At 31.6% G+C, this 16,676-nt stretch overlaps 1 protein-coding gene across 1 annotated transcript in view; it reads left to right on the forward strand.

Annotated features, from left to right (window-relative positions):
• LOC134727444 (uncharacterized) overlaps window positions 1-16,676 on the forward strand; it is a 70,894-nt gene that overhangs the window by 9,896 nt on the left and 44,322 nt on the right. The window contains exons 20-37 of the mRNA XM_063591827.1: window positions 77-119; window positions 519-685; window positions 936-1,127; window positions 1,394-1,652; window positions 1,986-2,170; window positions 2,535-2,708; window positions 3,076-3,294; window positions 3,859-4,065; window positions 5,144-5,209; window positions 5,766-5,975; window positions 6,230-6,440; window positions 7,105-7,207; window positions 8,098-8,248; window positions 8,587-8,804; window positions 10,011-10,170; window positions 11,243-11,468; window positions 13,408-13,645; window positions 16,176-16,364. Of these exons, the coding sequence (XP_063447897.1) occupies window positions 77-119; window positions 519-685; window positions 936-1,127; window positions 1,394-1,652; window positions 1,986-2,170; window positions 2,535-2,708; window positions 3,076-3,294; window positions 3,859-4,065; window positions 5,144-5,209; window positions 5,766-5,975; window positions 6,230-6,440; window positions 7,105-7,207; window positions 8,098-8,248; window positions 8,587-8,804; window positions 10,011-10,170; window positions 11,243-11,468; window positions 13,408-13,645; window positions 16,176-16,364 (3,218 nt within the window). The remainder of the gene's footprint in view (window positions 1-76; window positions 120-518; window positions 686-935; window positions 1,128-1,393; window positions 1,653-1,985; window positions 2,171-2,534; window positions 2,709-3,075; window positions 3,295-3,858; window positions 4,066-5,143; window positions 5,210-5,765; window positions 5,976-6,229; window positions 6,441-7,104; window positions 7,208-8,097; window positions 8,249-8,586; window positions 8,805-10,010; window positions 10,171-11,242; window positions 11,469-13,407; window positions 13,646-16,175; window positions 16,365-16,676) is intronic.

Consider the following 16,676-nt stretch of genomic DNA (forward strand, 5'->3'; position numbering starts at 1 on the left):
ACAAAAATTGCTTGTACATGAATGAATGTGCAATTCCACTTCTATAAATGATATTAACAATACCTTGATATTTTAGGAACGGAGGAACTGTACAAATTAAATGGAGTGTATGGCCTTAGGTAATTTAAAACATTAAATTATAGCAGTGACGATTAAAATCTAAAAAAACAATACAACCAATGGTTTACATATTTGTCTGCACATTGCAAAAATTATCATATCACTTTATTACCACTGGTTTCGTGTATTAAACTAAAGAGATGTCGTATGATTGCCAGTGAAACAACTATTCACCAAATTGCAAATTAAGTTGATGAAGTCAATTAGAGGCAGCCTTTAATAATGAGAAAAACCCATAACATATGGTCAGCCATTAATGGCCCCGATATGAAAATATGAAACCATTCCAATAAGAAAACCAACAACCTAATTTGTGACAAAAAACAAATATGAAAAGTTATAATTACATAGTGCATAATTGTAAGAGTTTATGTATAAAACATGACATTGTATTGTAGGTTTACAGTGAACAACCTGATAACAAGAAATAAGTATTTAGTGAGCATGGACTTGATGGCTTGTTATGAGGCCAACGGTGCATGTGCTTTACAAGAAACAATCCTCACAAACTTTGAACTTGTAAAGCAAGAGTGTGATAGGGCAACAGGTTTTATTAATCCCCAGTGTGAGTATTAATTTATTTACCTTTCATTAAGCTTTTTTCTTTCTTTACTTTTAAAAAAGAATGATTTTTAGAGTAAACATTTTACAAAGTTGTTTCTTCATGTCCACTTTATAATACAAGAAATGTTAACTGATTCTCAAAATGATGTGGGTTTCATTTGTTAAAAAGTGTTCAAAACATTACTTTTCAACAGCAAAATATTTCACTTACACCTTACCACAAAGTAATAGCATAGAATATCTGCTTACAGTTTCCTATAGTACCTGGGTGTCATCAGTTGGTCTTCCAGCCGATACTTCACCATTACCAGAATGGGCCATATTACAGCTGACCGATGACCTTGAGGTCAATAATTACTTCAGTCTTGACCACAAGTGTTACAATGTTATGGATCCATTTATGACAGGAAATTGGACAAATGCAACAACTGGCTTCAATAACGGTATGTATTATGTTAGAAAACTTTTAGTGTTATTTTGATTTTTTGAACACTTATATAGAAGATAAGTACAATGTAAAATATATAGATTCCATCACTGCAACAAGTGTATTTTCCCACTCTATACAGTTAAATCGAAATATTTAATGTGTGAGGCTTGCTGAGCTTTTTAAATAATTGTTCCTCTAATAATAATTATAATAAGATTTTATAAACGTATATATTGCAAACTGTAAACATATACAAATTTATTTTTTTTGCTTTTTCAGATTGCAGTTTATCAATTTCACACAATAATTTTACCGAAGCTGATACCATCGTGTGTAGTATCCCCACAGACTGTAATGGGGTACGATGCTGTGTTGATGTGCCTCAGCTTGATACATCACTGGAATATAAAATGATTCTGGACACTTGTGGTAATAGACTACGACTTAAAGTGGACAAACTGGAAACAGACATATCATTACATGATTATGAATTTGGATCCAATTCCAAATTTTCTATATACAGCTTAGCTGAAATAAAGTAAGTAAACTACAGAAGAGGGGCATTATATTTTCATGTCCTTCCATCCATTAAATGTCTCAGCTAATTATTTTTTAACTAAAAAATATGATCAATTAGAAAATACAGATATGAAAATTTTATTAATACAAATTCGATTAATAAGTAGGTATTTTTACTTTTAAATTCTGAACAATTAAAGTAACTCAGGAATAATTTTATTTCATCAAATAGATAATGTGAGACAAACTAAAGTTTACATCTAATTGTTTCAAAAGTTCTAGCATATATGGGAGACATATTGAATATATGTCAAACTTGCTGTATTTATATGTCATTCTCTTTTATTTATAGTTACCAAGTTAGCAATCTGATGCTAAGTAACCAGTATGAAGTAACAATGTCAATAAAGTTCTGCTTGAATGGCGATACCTCATTGACATGTGACCAGGAATACACCATCTTTAATAAGACGGTCTTTGATAAAGAAACCTGTGATTTCAATACAGAGATCAAGGATGTAGGCAAGAACATGACAGGTTAAAAATTATAATAAAACTTTATAAATATTGTCGAAACTGATTTTCGGTATTTAACTTTTTAAGAAACATTCAAGGTAAAAACATTTGAAAGCCAATGAAGTTTAAATACCAGAACATGTGAAAAGGTCTATAAGGAATAAAGATGTTCTCTGGTCAATTTTGCATGAGAGATTCAGAACCTTAGTTCATAACAATTTTTGAACTTATCAATGAAATTAAACGAAAGTTAAAGACTTGTTTTAAGGGCATACAATACAGTTTTGATCCTGTATTTACAGTTTGATGAAAATTCCCATATAGACTTTTTCCCTGCAAAACATCTAGATATTTGTTTGATATAATGTCTTTGTTTTCTTTACAGAATTCTCTCTATCTACATGGTTAGCAGACAGAAGTTTAGGGTTAACAAATATGTCTATAGTGGATGCTGATGATTTATTACAGTTACTACAGATAGATGACTTTATGGAGTATTCCAACATCTGTAACTTTACTGGTTCACCCTATGTTGGGGCTGTAGATGGATGGAATAATGGTTTGTATCATAGAAACAAAGATAGAAAGGGTCAAGTGGTCAAAATATTGCTTCAAGTTATTATATTAAAATGTTTTGTCAAAATTGCAGATGATGCCTTTACATGAAACTTGAAAACTTCTTTTGGATTCAAAAAATATAAACTAAGAAGATTAATTTTCAGTGTTATATAAATATAGTGACTAAAATGATCAGTCATGAATATCTTGTTAAGTGGCTGCATTTTGAAAATAGATGACAAAATTGTACTCTTGTTGCTTCAAGGAGTCTTCAATTCTATTAAATGGGCTCTCTCTTTCAATCATATATAAAAACATCTGCATTTTTTTTTACGAATACATAACTTTATAAAAATACTCTATTACAGAATGTAGCAATGTATCATCAGGGGACTTAACTCTCCTACCTTCAACAGAATTACTTTGTCATATGTCTACTGATTGTAATGCTGTTTCATGTTGTGCCAAGTCTGATGTTCTCAAACGAGACTTTTTTGTTGCCGTGACCATGCAAACATGTAAATACACACTGAAGATACAGTTGGAAAATCTGATAATTGAGAAGGATTTACTGAACTATGCTTGGGGTATGTTACTAAGCACCCATGTTTTTTCACAAAATATCTTGCTAGTAAAAATACTCATAAGTGATGCATGAATGTTTCAACATATCTAATCTAGATTATTTGTGAAAGGAATGGCAGGAAATATTTTTTATCCATTCATTCTGCTCTTCAATGGCAAATAGTAAATTTTGAGTTTAATAATGACCTTAACCTTTAAAATATGTTCTTTACTATTAGCTTTACAAAATATTGTCATTTCAGGTTTAATGATTTTGTTCTTTTCATAAAAATTAAAGAAATACTCTTCATGTTATGCAATAAACAATCTGTCATGTTTTATGAATTAAGAAATACTATTTGTATATTAAACAAATACTTTGATAGTTACTTATGTCATCAAAGGTATGGAAAGGGATTAATATAAGTTGCAAGACTTGTTTCCGAATCCACTATAAATAAATATGTTTAAACTAAAGGTATATAAAATTAATGAGATGGATTTTCATATTTTTTTTTAACTTGTCAAAATTAATGTTCCTCCTTACATCAGTTTTAAAGAAATAATATTTCAATTTTCTTCTACAGGCACAACAGAGAACATTAACCTGTATGGAGTTTTGAGAGTGATGTATCGTGTAAATCATGTGGCATCAATGAAACACTTCAATGTTGATTTAACTATCAAATTATGTTATGAGTCTGGTGCAGGGTCATGTTTACAAGACTATACCATATTTACCAGTAATAGACTTTACTATCCTGAGTGTACACAGCCAAACCTACCTTTTTATGGTATGTATTACTTTCAATTCGTTTATTTTTGTGGGTTACCAATTTTCATGAAAGAAAATTTGCCTTTTTTGTGGCGATGTAATTTTGTGGATTGCCAAAGTCTGCATTCAACCTGATAGAAAATTTGTAATTTGTAATTTGTTGAACACTTATATTAGTGGTGCACCTGTACCCTCAAAAACAAAATTGGTATCCAACGAATAATAATGAATCCACAGTATATTAGACCGTTGGTTTCCCTGTTTGAATTGTTTTACACTAGTCAATTATGGGTCCTGTATAGCCTTGTGTTTGGCATGAGCCAAGGCTACGTGTTGAAGGCTGTACTTGGACCTACAATGGTTTACTTTTTACAGATTGTGACTTCCATGGAGAGTTGTATCATTGGCACTCATACCACATTTTATATCTATGGTAAACTGAATTCATCAAATTTAGAGATAATTCTTCCAGCTGGCTACTCAATGTTCACAATAAAATTTCCGTAATAGAATAGAAACAGGTATCCATCCTTGACAAAATATCAGTACATGCACATCAAAAATAAACACAAAAAAAGCAAAGGAACAAGGCTTTTATTGATGTCCTTTGCCTCAAAGTCACAGTGAGGTCTTCATAGATGAGCGAAAATTCTCACCTTTTTGCAAGTTTTGTAAGATGTAATTGATGCCCCTCAGAAATGAGACAACGACATTGTTCTGATTTACATATACAACATTTCTAAAAAGAACAATTTGTATTGACAAACGAGGAAAAGTGTCATTTATAATCTAAAATTTCTAGATGCAGTTACACGAATTGATACCTTAAAAACAGTATCAATTGTTGTACTATCTTGCCTTTTTCAGGTTTGATTGCCAAAATTGATTTTTTTGCCAATAAATGATATCACTGCTATGTATATGGAGAAATGTAAAACTAATGAGAAAGTTTATGCAGCAATTACAATATTTTACAATTACAATATTTTACAATTACAATATTTTACAATTACAATATTATACAATTACAATATTTTACAATTACAATATTATACAATTACAATATTTTACAATTACAATATTTTACATTTTGACAGGAATAACCTTTGACTACTGGAAACCAACAGTTTGTTCACAGTTTTCTTCAGGAACATATGGTCAAGGTATAACTAATTATTCTTATTTATAATGGTCAAGGTAAAATTATACTAAGTATTTTGTATTGATATTTTTTAATTATGATTGAACATGCATGTTGTAACATAAAGAATGAAGTATTACCACCGTATACAATATTTTTGATGTCTTTATCTAATTATACAAAATAATTCCACTAATTAGTTCCCTTAACCAAAGTAGCAGACCAAATTCATTCTTTTCACTTTGGTCAACCTGCATTGGAGAACTTACTTGTTTGTCACAAGATGCTAAGCATACAAAAATTGTACAATATTTTTAAGTGGGTGTTATTATACTTTCATCTAAATACAGACCTGTCAACCTATGAAAATGCAGGTGATGACCTTATTTAAAGAAAAAATCTCAGGCCATAAAAAGTATTATGGTAACATTTATCATATTTTAAATCCAACAGTTTCCAAAATATGTTTAAATGGTGAATTACTAATTGGAAACAGCCTTTAATTTTATTAAGTCTTTATCATTGTCTAAATACTATTATGAAAAATAAAGACGATGCTATTTATTATACTTTAACAGGATGTCCTGGTGTAAGCTTTACCACCTTTGCTCAAACAAGATGTCAAATGGCGGCTGACTGTTTCAGTGTCACATGTTGTTTAGATTTGGACTTTGTACCTGGTACACGTAACACAGAACTGACATTTGCTTTGGATTCATGTACTGATCAAATTGACTACACCCTAGAGAGACACACATGGACAAGGACAGGACTGGCTTCAATCAATGGTATTACTTTGTTAATAGGATCATTTATTATTCTACAAGGGTTGAAATAGTTATAAGGCCTTGATAAATTTCATTTTTTTTGTAAATAATTTTCAGGTATTTTTTGTTTTTTCTTTTACTAATTTTTTCAAGGTTATTTGAAGAAGCATTTCCACAGCTAAAATATATCAAAAGAAATAATCAATTAAACAGTGAATACCACAATGAAAATCTTTTAAAAGATTGAATTAGAATTTTAAATTTAATTTTTACAGGAATCGAACAGGTTGAAGAATTGTCTAGCTCATTCAAGTTAAACTTTACTCTGGACACAACAACATCGGCTACAGCTTACAAGACCACTATAGGACTGACTGCATGCTACATTTCTCCGGGAACATGTGAAGATTATCAGTTACTGACAGCATCTAACCTGAAGAAGAGAACATGTACAGGCCGTAGAAGACGAAGACGGGAGGCATCAGAGTATGTAGTGAAAATAGTTAATGTTTCAGAGGATGAATTTTTGATGCCCCATTTATGGGCATTATGTTTTCTGGTCTGTTTTAGAGTTTTACCTCAATTTCATGGTCCACTGAACAAAGAAAATGATAATGCTGATGGGGCATCCGTGTACTAGGGACACATTCTTGTTTTTAAAAAAAAATTGTGTTTTGCTATCTTGCTATGTTAATAATTCCATCAGATGCTGATTTTTGGGTCAAAGGTTTTTCCAAAATAGGAAGTTCTGTATTGTAAATTAATAAAAAAAAAAATAGGGGCTTTCATACCTGTCAACTGTCACTATTTGCAGGGGATTTCCCCCATGGTGGCTCCCAAATTGAAATTTTAAATGAGCAATTTTGTCCACAATTTTAAACAAAACAATTAATTTTACAATGACATTAGGCTTATAAAAGTATGAAGAAGCCTAAAACAACATTAAAATATATTTTTAGGTCCCCTTGAAGTTTTTTAAGGACTATGACAGCCATCTTGCACGCAAAACCCCCATGGGCATTTTGAAAAGATGGCAGCTATGGGCTTCAAAAAATTATTTAAAATTTTACTGAATGTAATTTTAATTACAAAAAAAAAAAATGGATAAACATTTTTCTTTTCTAATGGTGTTTTTATTGATTTTCTAAAGGTTGGACGTCAAAGACATGGAAGGAGGCCTACGGATACTGACAGCTAGAAACGCAACGGAAGCAGAAACAAACTCTTTCATTGCTGATTGTATGGAATACAGTGTAAGTCTCACACATTTAACATGAGACTTGTGCATTTTCATGCTTATTTGGAGGCATTTTCCTTTGACCTATTGTTTTCTTCTCTTTGATCTTTACATTTTTTGCCAGATCTATAATTATATAATAATAATAATAATATTTTTTTTATTTAAAGAGGGTAAACACAGTTAGTTACAATTACTAATCTTCCCTGAGGCCCTCATATACATGTATGTTATACAAGATAATAATAAGAGAAAAAAGCAAACATACAATAGATCTCACTCATTTGCTTCATGAAAAGTGATAGAACTGGTTTAATGCAATAGTTCAACCTGTAACATCTCATCATGTAGCTTTTTCAATCTGATGCAACTAAAAGCACTATCAATAAATCCATCTTGACCTTCATTCAGGTTACTTTCTGTGGATTCAATCTTATTATCGGTGGGATACCAGTATTTGAAGTTTTTGTGGGCAAAGACTGTAAATTCAGAAATTATTGGGTGCATTTATTATTGCAATCTTGTCATTGTAGACTTAATGCAATTTTAATTTTTGTGATATTGTTAATAATCATGTTGAATTCATATTGAAAAAAAAACAAAATGCAAGTTGAAATTATTGTGATTATAACCTTGCTGCATTTTTCACAATAATAAAAACATCACAATAATTTGTGCAACAGTTCTTTCTGTGAAGTCAATATTATTATTGGTGAAGGTTTCATGGGCAAGTGAATCATGTGAATTAAATTTTCAATAAAGTAAAGCTTTTCTTTAGCTTTGTCTTTGTGAATATGCAAAAAATATATGCCAAATTATAGACATTTGGTCGGCTTTTATTCCATAGAATATATTGCATAATTTTAGTATTGACATATATTAATTGTATTCTTTATGGTTTTCCAGAAAAATAGTAAGGATTATTCGGTAACAGACATTGATGATGGCGATACAAGAACTGGTGGAAAGTCTGCTCTCAAAGCTCTAGGTAGTGGTATGCCTACCACTGTTGGTGTTAGTGGAGAAACATTTAGTGGAACCTTTACAGTACAGGGAGGTAAATATTTCAGTAAAGGGAATGTGGTAGTGAAAGTATTAATTAAAGGAGCCATTTATACCATCACTAGAAACTAGTCTGGTCAGTTTTAATTTTGTTGAGAGCTATTAGTGTTAAGATTTGTGAAATGTTAATAAAACCTCTTTGTATGTAGTAAGTTTTAGCATAAAATTCAGAAATGAGATGCACCATTGGGGATAACTAAATTAAGAAGACCAAAAATAAGGAAAAAAAAGTGTTTAATTTAAGGATCCCCATTTCTGTCCCAAAGCTGAAATATTGTATACACTTATATTTTACTTGTTTTTACTTCATGATTTTTCACATTGTTTTATAAGGTGAAGAAATCTTTAAGGAACTTGATTTTGCTGTTACTGGTATAAAGGATGCCTATGCTATTGGTCAAGGATTGTCCGAGGTTGGAGCCAAACTGTTAGGAGAGAAGTTAGCAAATATGACAGTTGGTGACATTGAAACTTTAATGGACTTCAAAAATGTGGACCCAATATTGGTGGCCCAGCTTATGGCAGACTTGAGAGACTTAGCAAAAGCATTGGTATGTTTTAGATAAAGAATCAGCATAAGGTCCTGTGCCCATATCTGTAACACTTTTGAATTTGAGTATAAGGAAATTTGGGATATACAAGTAAAAAAATAAATGAAAAACCTCTTAGGAACATCTTTAATTACTTATATTTTTATGAGTTTTTAAATAAATTGTGATTATAATATTATCAATATAAGTCAAGTACTAAAATGTATAAGTCTACCCCAGGAATAGATTACCTTACCTATTTTAGTCTACCCCAGGAATAGATTACCTTACCTATTTTAGTCTACCCCAGGAATAGATTACCTTACCTATTTTAGTCTACCCCAGGAATAGATTACCTTACCTATTTTAGTCTACCCCAGGAATAGATTACTTTACCTATTTAGTCTACCCCAGGAATAGATTACCTTACCTATTTTAGTCTACCCCATGACATTTGTAATTTAATCCCCCTACTTGCTATTTAAAGCATAAAACATTTAAAAATACAGTTGGAAGAGGTATTAAAAAAAATTGGCAAGTAACACACTGTCCACACTAGGGACTATATTTGTGGACAACAAAAATCAAGGGAGGATAACTCTACTATGTTTGATGATAGATATAAGAAGATGTGATATGAGTGCTAATGAGACATCCATCTATTTAAAAGACAATTTTCGAGTTCGATGCATTTCTGTCCAAAATTTTGGTTTTAGTGAACGTCATTTGTGCGTTTCGGGGTATCATCACATCTGTTTCCATGTTTAGCGAGTGGTTGGAAAACGGATGTTATTGCAGGTAATCGGCAAATTGAATTCTTATAATTAAAATTTAGCACCACTGTCATTAAGGAATTGTGATTTAAGTACCTACAGAACAAATATTAATTTTTAGTTTATCCTGCACAATGATGATCACAACCTTGCTTGATGAGTGTTAATAGTTCACGGATACAGGCGATCCCCTCCAACTGGTAAATGACACCATAAAGGTGCGCATAATTTACATGATTTTTTTGATGAAGACAAACTCTAAAGTGGTCTTTTTCAAAATTTGTAAAAGTGAACCATTATAGGTCAAGGTATGGCCTCCTTAGCTCACACCAAATGGCAAGCTATAAAAGAGCCCAAAAAATTACTAGTGCAAAACCATTCCAGCGGGAAACCCAACAGTCTAATCTATATAAAAAACAAGATGAGTCATTGTTTTTGAATTTTGTAATTGTAGTATTCTGAGTTCCTTACCAAGCTTCTGAACAATGGGGAAGAGGTGTTCAAATCTTTTGAATTTACACTGAAAGGAGCCTTTAGTTTCCCTGAACAGAACGTAGAACTGTATAAGAAGAAAAAAAACATGTTGGTGGGTGGAATGGTACCTGTGATGTATAGTAAGTATGGTATAGTGCCTATCTCCAGCTTAGTATCTTCAATATTACAGTGACTTGGCTGTTAGTGTTGCTATCCACCAATTGCAACTCATTCAAAATTTTGACCAAATTGCAATTTGTTTTATGAAACTAAATTGTTCAACTGGTCAGAAATTTGAACCAACTGCTGAAGAAAACCAGTTGCGTGGCGAAAGTGCAAGGTGATAAAATGAAACATATTTACTATCCTAAAAGATTTTTTTTTATTTAAGATTTTAACTCCACCCAAATGCCGTTGTGTCAAATTCTATCTATCAGTTTGTATAGGTATGTTATAGTCATTACCATGCTTAAGGTGAAATTGTTATTTTGAATTGCTATAAGATTTCCAAACTAAGCTTTCATATAGTTTTTCTTTCAAAAAGTATTCTATATTCATAAGAACCAGATATCATTTTAAATAAAACATCATATATTCAGGAAATTATGTGTGAAATAACAATATGCTATTGATAAGTTTTCATGAGGAGATAACCTAAAATATTATTCTTTTGAATAAAGACTTTTGAAAGAAAAAAAATATTATCTCTCCATGGAAACTTCCTACAAACATATTGCAATTTTACACATATTTACTGAATATAAAATGTTTTAATTCACATAATGTCTGATTCTTATGAATATAAAAGACTTTTCAGGAAGAAAACTATATGAAAGCTTAGTTTGGACATTTTTACAGCAATTCAAAATAACAAGTTCACCTTTTAGCATGGTAATGACTATAATATACCTATACAATCTGATTGACTTATTTTGTCACAACATCATTAAAGTGGAGTTAAAGTCTTATAGGATTGTAAGTATGTTTTCTTTTATCACCTTGCACTTTCACGACTTGACTGGTTTTCTACAGCAGTTGGTTCAAATTTCTGACCATTAAAACATAAACATAAATTTATAATGCTTATGTTTACATTAGCTGTGTTTCATAGAAGGTTCAGATTTGGAGAAATAAGAATAGCATCCAGGAAAACAGCTTGATATTTCCAGTGTGGCAATAATTTACAACATAAGTTTCAATGATATATTTTAGAGTTTGGTGCTTTTGCATACTACGGATTGAATATGGAGATTGGTGCCAAGGTGTTAGAAATGAAGGCTGAATGTACTGTTACACCTTATGCTGGAGTAGGAGTCTATGGCGAACTTGGTCTTGGTTTTATGCTATATGCAAAACTCCGTTTAGATGGACAACTTATGGACTTGCGTTTCCCAACAACAGCTGAGGTTACATTCAATAAGTTTCCTCTAGATGTTAGGTGAGTAGCAAATTTATTTTGAATGGTTTCACACACAGTTGTACCATTGATAAGAATGGTTTCTCCCCACTATTGATTGGAATGGTTTCACACACAGTTGTACCATTGATGAGAATGGTTTCTCCCCACTATTGATTGGAATGGTTTCACACACAGTTGTACATTTATTTCGAATGGTTTCACATACAGTTGTACATTTAATTGGAATGGTTTCACACTTCACACACAGTTGTATATTTAATTGGAATGGTTTCACACACAGTTGTACATTTAATTGGAATGGTTTCACACACAGTTGTACTATTGATTGGAATGGTTTCACACACAGTTGTACTATTGATTGAAATGGTTTCACACACAGTTGTACATTTAATTGGAATGGTTTCACACACAGTTGTACATTTAATTGGAATGGTTTCACACTTCACACGCAGTTGTACATTTAATTGGAATGGTTTCACACACAGTTGTACTATTGATTGGAATGGTTTCACACACAGTTGTACATTTAATTGGAATGGTTTCACACACAGTTGTACATTTAATTGGAATGGTTTCACACTTCACACGCAGTTGTACATTTAATTGGAATGGTTTCACACACAGTTGTACATTTAATTGGAATGGTTTCACACACAGTTGTACTATTGATTGGAATGGTTTCACACTTCACACAAGTTGTATATTTAATTGGAATGGTTTCACACACAGTTGTACATTTAATTGGAATGGTTTCACACACAGTTGTACTATTGATTGGAATGGTTTCACACACAGTTGTACTATTGATTGGAATGGTTTCACACACAGTTGTACATTTAATTGGAATGGTTTCACACACAGTTGTACTATTGATTGGAATGGTTTCACACACAGTTATACATTAAATTGGACTGGTTTCACACACAGTTGTACTATTGATTGGAATGGTTTCACACACAGTTATACATTAAATTGGAATGGTTTCACACACAGTTGTACTATTGATTGGAATGGTTTCACACGCAGTTGTACATTTAATTGGACTGGTTTCACACACAGTTGTACTATTGATTGGAATGGTTTCACACACAGTTATACATTTAATTGGAATGGTTTCACACACAGTTGTACATTTAATTGGAATGGTTTCACACACAGTTGTACTATTGATTGGAATGGTTTCACACACAGTTGTTCCATTGTTGGAAGAGTTTCACTTACAGTTTTACCTTTGTTGAAAGGGTTTCACATACAGTTGTACCATTGTTGAAAGGGTTTGAATGAGTTGTAGTGACTAGTTGTTTATTGTTACTAATGCCTCATAACTGGACTCCATTTTATCTTGCTGATGATTTGTGGTTACTAGTTAAAAATATGTGGCGAGTGCCTCATTACTTGACCCTATTTTGTTGTACTGCAAATATGTGGTTTGTGCCTCATAACTTGACCCCACTTTGTCGTGATGATGAACATTTTGCTAGTGCATCATAACTTGACCCCATTTTGTTGTGATGATGAATATTTTGCTAGTGCCTTATAACTTGACCCCACTTTGTTGTGATGATGAATATTTTGCTAGTGCCTTATAACTTGACCCATTTTATTGTGCTGATGATTAATATTTACCAATTAATTTATCTGGCTTGTGCAGCATAACTTGACCCAATTTTGTCGTGCAGATGAATATTTTGCTAGTGCCTCATAACTTGACCCATTTCATTGTGCTGATGATTAATAGTGACCAATTAATTAATGTGGCTTGTGCATCATAACTTGACCCCACTTTGTCGTGATGATGAATATTTTGCTAGTGCCTTATAACTTGACCCCATTTTATCGTGCTGATGATTAATAGTAACCAAATAATTAATATGGCTAGTGCAGCATAACTTGACCCAATTTTGTCTTGCTTAAGAAGCCTAATGAATATTTGCATTTTTTAAATTCTCTTTTACAGTCTGGTCATGTACTTGAAACTGGTTCCAATTTCATTTGTGTTGAAAGCCATGGTGACTCTAGAAATTGAATTATTCAAAGTAAAGAAAATCAAAATCTTGTTTGAAGCTGATATGTGGGGATACACGGCCCCAACCATTTCTAAGAAACTGATTGACACCAGGAAAGAAGAACCAGACACAACTCCTCCAGAAATATCGCCATTCACAGATGATAACACCTCAGGAAGAAAGAGAAGGGTAATTATTAGCTCACCTATCCCTATGAGCCAAGGGAGCTTTTCTCATCACTTGGCATCCATCCTCATCCATTAACTTTTACAAAAATCTTCTCCTCTTAAATTTCTTTGCCAAATATAATCAAACTTTGCCATAATTACTATTTAGGTTTCATGTTTAAAAAAATGCATTGTCTAACTACCCCTCGGACAAACCAACATTGCAGCCATGGCTTAAAATAGAACATAGGGGTAAAATGCAGTTTTTGTTAGACCTTAAAATTTGCGGTCTTATATTGGTATCACATTGTCATTGTGGTCAAAGACTAAAATAATCAGTTGAGCTCTTAAGGAGTTATTGCCCTTTTTCATAATTTTTTGTAATCTTTTACAAAAAAATCTTTTCCTCTGAAAGTTCAATGACAAATTCAACCAAATTTGGCCAGAATCATAATTTAAGTATCTAGTTAAAAAAATGTGTCCAATAACCGAGCAAGCCAAACAACAAGGACACCATAGCTAAAAATAGAACATAGGGGTAAAATAAAAGTTGTGTCTATTATCTTGAAAACTGCTATGATTAGAGAGAATCTAACTAGGGCAAACATTTTCAAAATGTTGAGATCTACCATCTGTCGCTTCAAGTCAAAACAGATATAGTTATGGGTTATTGCCTTCAAATGACAAATTTTATCATTTTTTTCTAAATTTGCTTATCAATTTGAAAACAAGTACCAATTTTTAGAAATTAATAAGCAAAAATTATCATTTCATTTAGATTTCCAAATAAATCAAACTTGTCCAAACTCATGCTTGAAAGAATTATTGTAAAGGTTGTCTCTATTTAAAGTCATTAGAAACCTCAACTTAAAAAAAAAATATGAATATGTTTTTTTATAACTAAATGGATAGTTTTCATTATACAACTTATGTACACATACTTTTTTCTGGGGAAAATTCTTTAATTTGTCCACATTTAGAAGAAGTTTACTTATTTCTAATTGCTTTCTTTGTAAAAATCCGGTGACCACAATACGCATGGATCTGTCATTGAAATAAACAAATATCTAATTATACATGTTAAACACGTGCTTAATACCCATGCTTTTTGTGATTTGTTTACTATAAGGTGACAATCGGTAAAACTCAGCTTCAAAACACAGCATTTAATGAGCAGCCATATTTGTTAATTCATAACAAACAGAGAAAAAAAGACGATTATATGATATATTTGCGAAAATAATGATAAAATCATGCACAGAGGACTAAGTGTATGATATATACATGCTTCTTTGTGTAATCATACGTTTTTTGATTGAGTTAAGTCTGCTAATTGATATTTTATCGTATGTTTTTATATGTTGTGATGTTATGCTATTGTTTCAGAAAAAGGGAGAAGGTTTGGGCCCATTAAAACGTTTAATCCCGCTGCAAATGTTTGCACCTGTCCTAAGTCAGGAATCTGATGTACAGTAGTTGTCGTTTGTTTATGTAATATATACGTGTTTCTCGTTTCTCGTTTTGTTTATATAGATTAGACCGTTGGTTTTCCCGTTTGAATGGTTTTACACTAGTAATTTTGGGGCCCTTTATAGCTTGTTGTTCGGTGTGAGCCAAGGCTCCGTGTTGAAGGCCGTACTTTAACCTATAATGGTTTAATTTTTAAATTGTTATTTGGATGGAGAGTTGTCTCATTGGCACTCACACCACATCTTCCTATATCTATTGGTTCAAGAATTGGACAAACATTATTTTTCACCACTCACTCGTTTCATATGACTTTAACAAAAGCTAGATCTCTGTGGTTCTCTTCTTGTTCCATTAAAGTAATTCCTATGCATTTGGAAACTTAATTACAGGTTATAAAAAAGAAGATGTGGTATTAGTTCACCAGTTTTAAAAGATGCAATTTGGACTCTAGGGTCCAGGAATATGCAAAAAAATTGACACAATTATGTTGTCTGTCTCCTGTAATAATCAGTAACTTTGCTCTGATAAACAATTTAAAAACTTATGATAAAACATGGCAAAATCAATTAATAAAAGTTTCTTAAAAATGTCTATAACCTGTATTTAAATGTCAATAACCTCTATTTAAATATCTGTAACCTCTATCTGAATATATATAATCTCTATCTGAATATCTATAACCTCTATCTGAATATCTATAAACTATTTCTGAATATCTATAACCTCTATCTAAATATCTATAACCTATTTGTGAATATCTATAACCTCTATCTGAATATCTATAACCTCTTTCTGAATATCTATAACCTCTATCTGAATATCTATAATCTCTATCTGAATATCTATAACCTAAATCTGAATATCTATAATCTCTATCTGAATATCTATAATCTCTATCTGAATATCTATAACCTCTATCTGAATATCTATAACCTATTTGTGAATATCTATAATCTCTATCTGAATAACTATAACCTCTTTCTGAATATCTATAACCTCTATCTGAATACATGTATCTATAATCTCTATCTGAATATCTATAACCTATATCTGAATATCTATTACCTATATTTAATATCTAGGCCACAGCAAGTTGTGAAGTAGATCAGATAGCGGGTAGAGATTATGTCGAGCCAATGTTTGAAATCGCTATTCGTGCTGACGATGACAGAAGTGAAGTGTCTTACTTCCTGGACGTAGGAACAGTACCGGGTGGAAAAGATGTAATGGACCAGCATACTCTTGGTGGACCAAAGACTTCAATTGACGAGGCAAGTCTTAATTAAATAATTGTACAAAATGTATCTAGTTTTCAGGTGATAGATATTTATTTTTAAAGTTTTCATGATATTATTACTTCCATCAAAATTGTATACCTAAGTGAATACTTTTCTATTGCCTTGACTTTTATGTTTGACTTGGCTTTGAAATATTAATTTGTATAAAACAATTTACTTTTTATGCATAACTATAACACTGATTTAGTTTTAAGCCAAGGTCTAGATCTGAGCATCTAATTGAATAATCATCTGTCGATCCTTTTTAATTATGAAAATCAATACAGAAAGTGCAAATGCAATGTA

This window comes from Mytilus trossulus, chromosome 8 (genome assembly GCF_036588685.1).
Source record: "Mytilus trossulus isolate FHL-02 chromosome 8, PNRI_Mtr1.1.1.hap1, whole genome shotgun sequence".
NCBI classification, from domain to species: Eukaryota; Metazoa; Mollusca; class Bivalvia; order Mytilida; family Mytilidae; genus Mytilus; species Mytilus trossulus.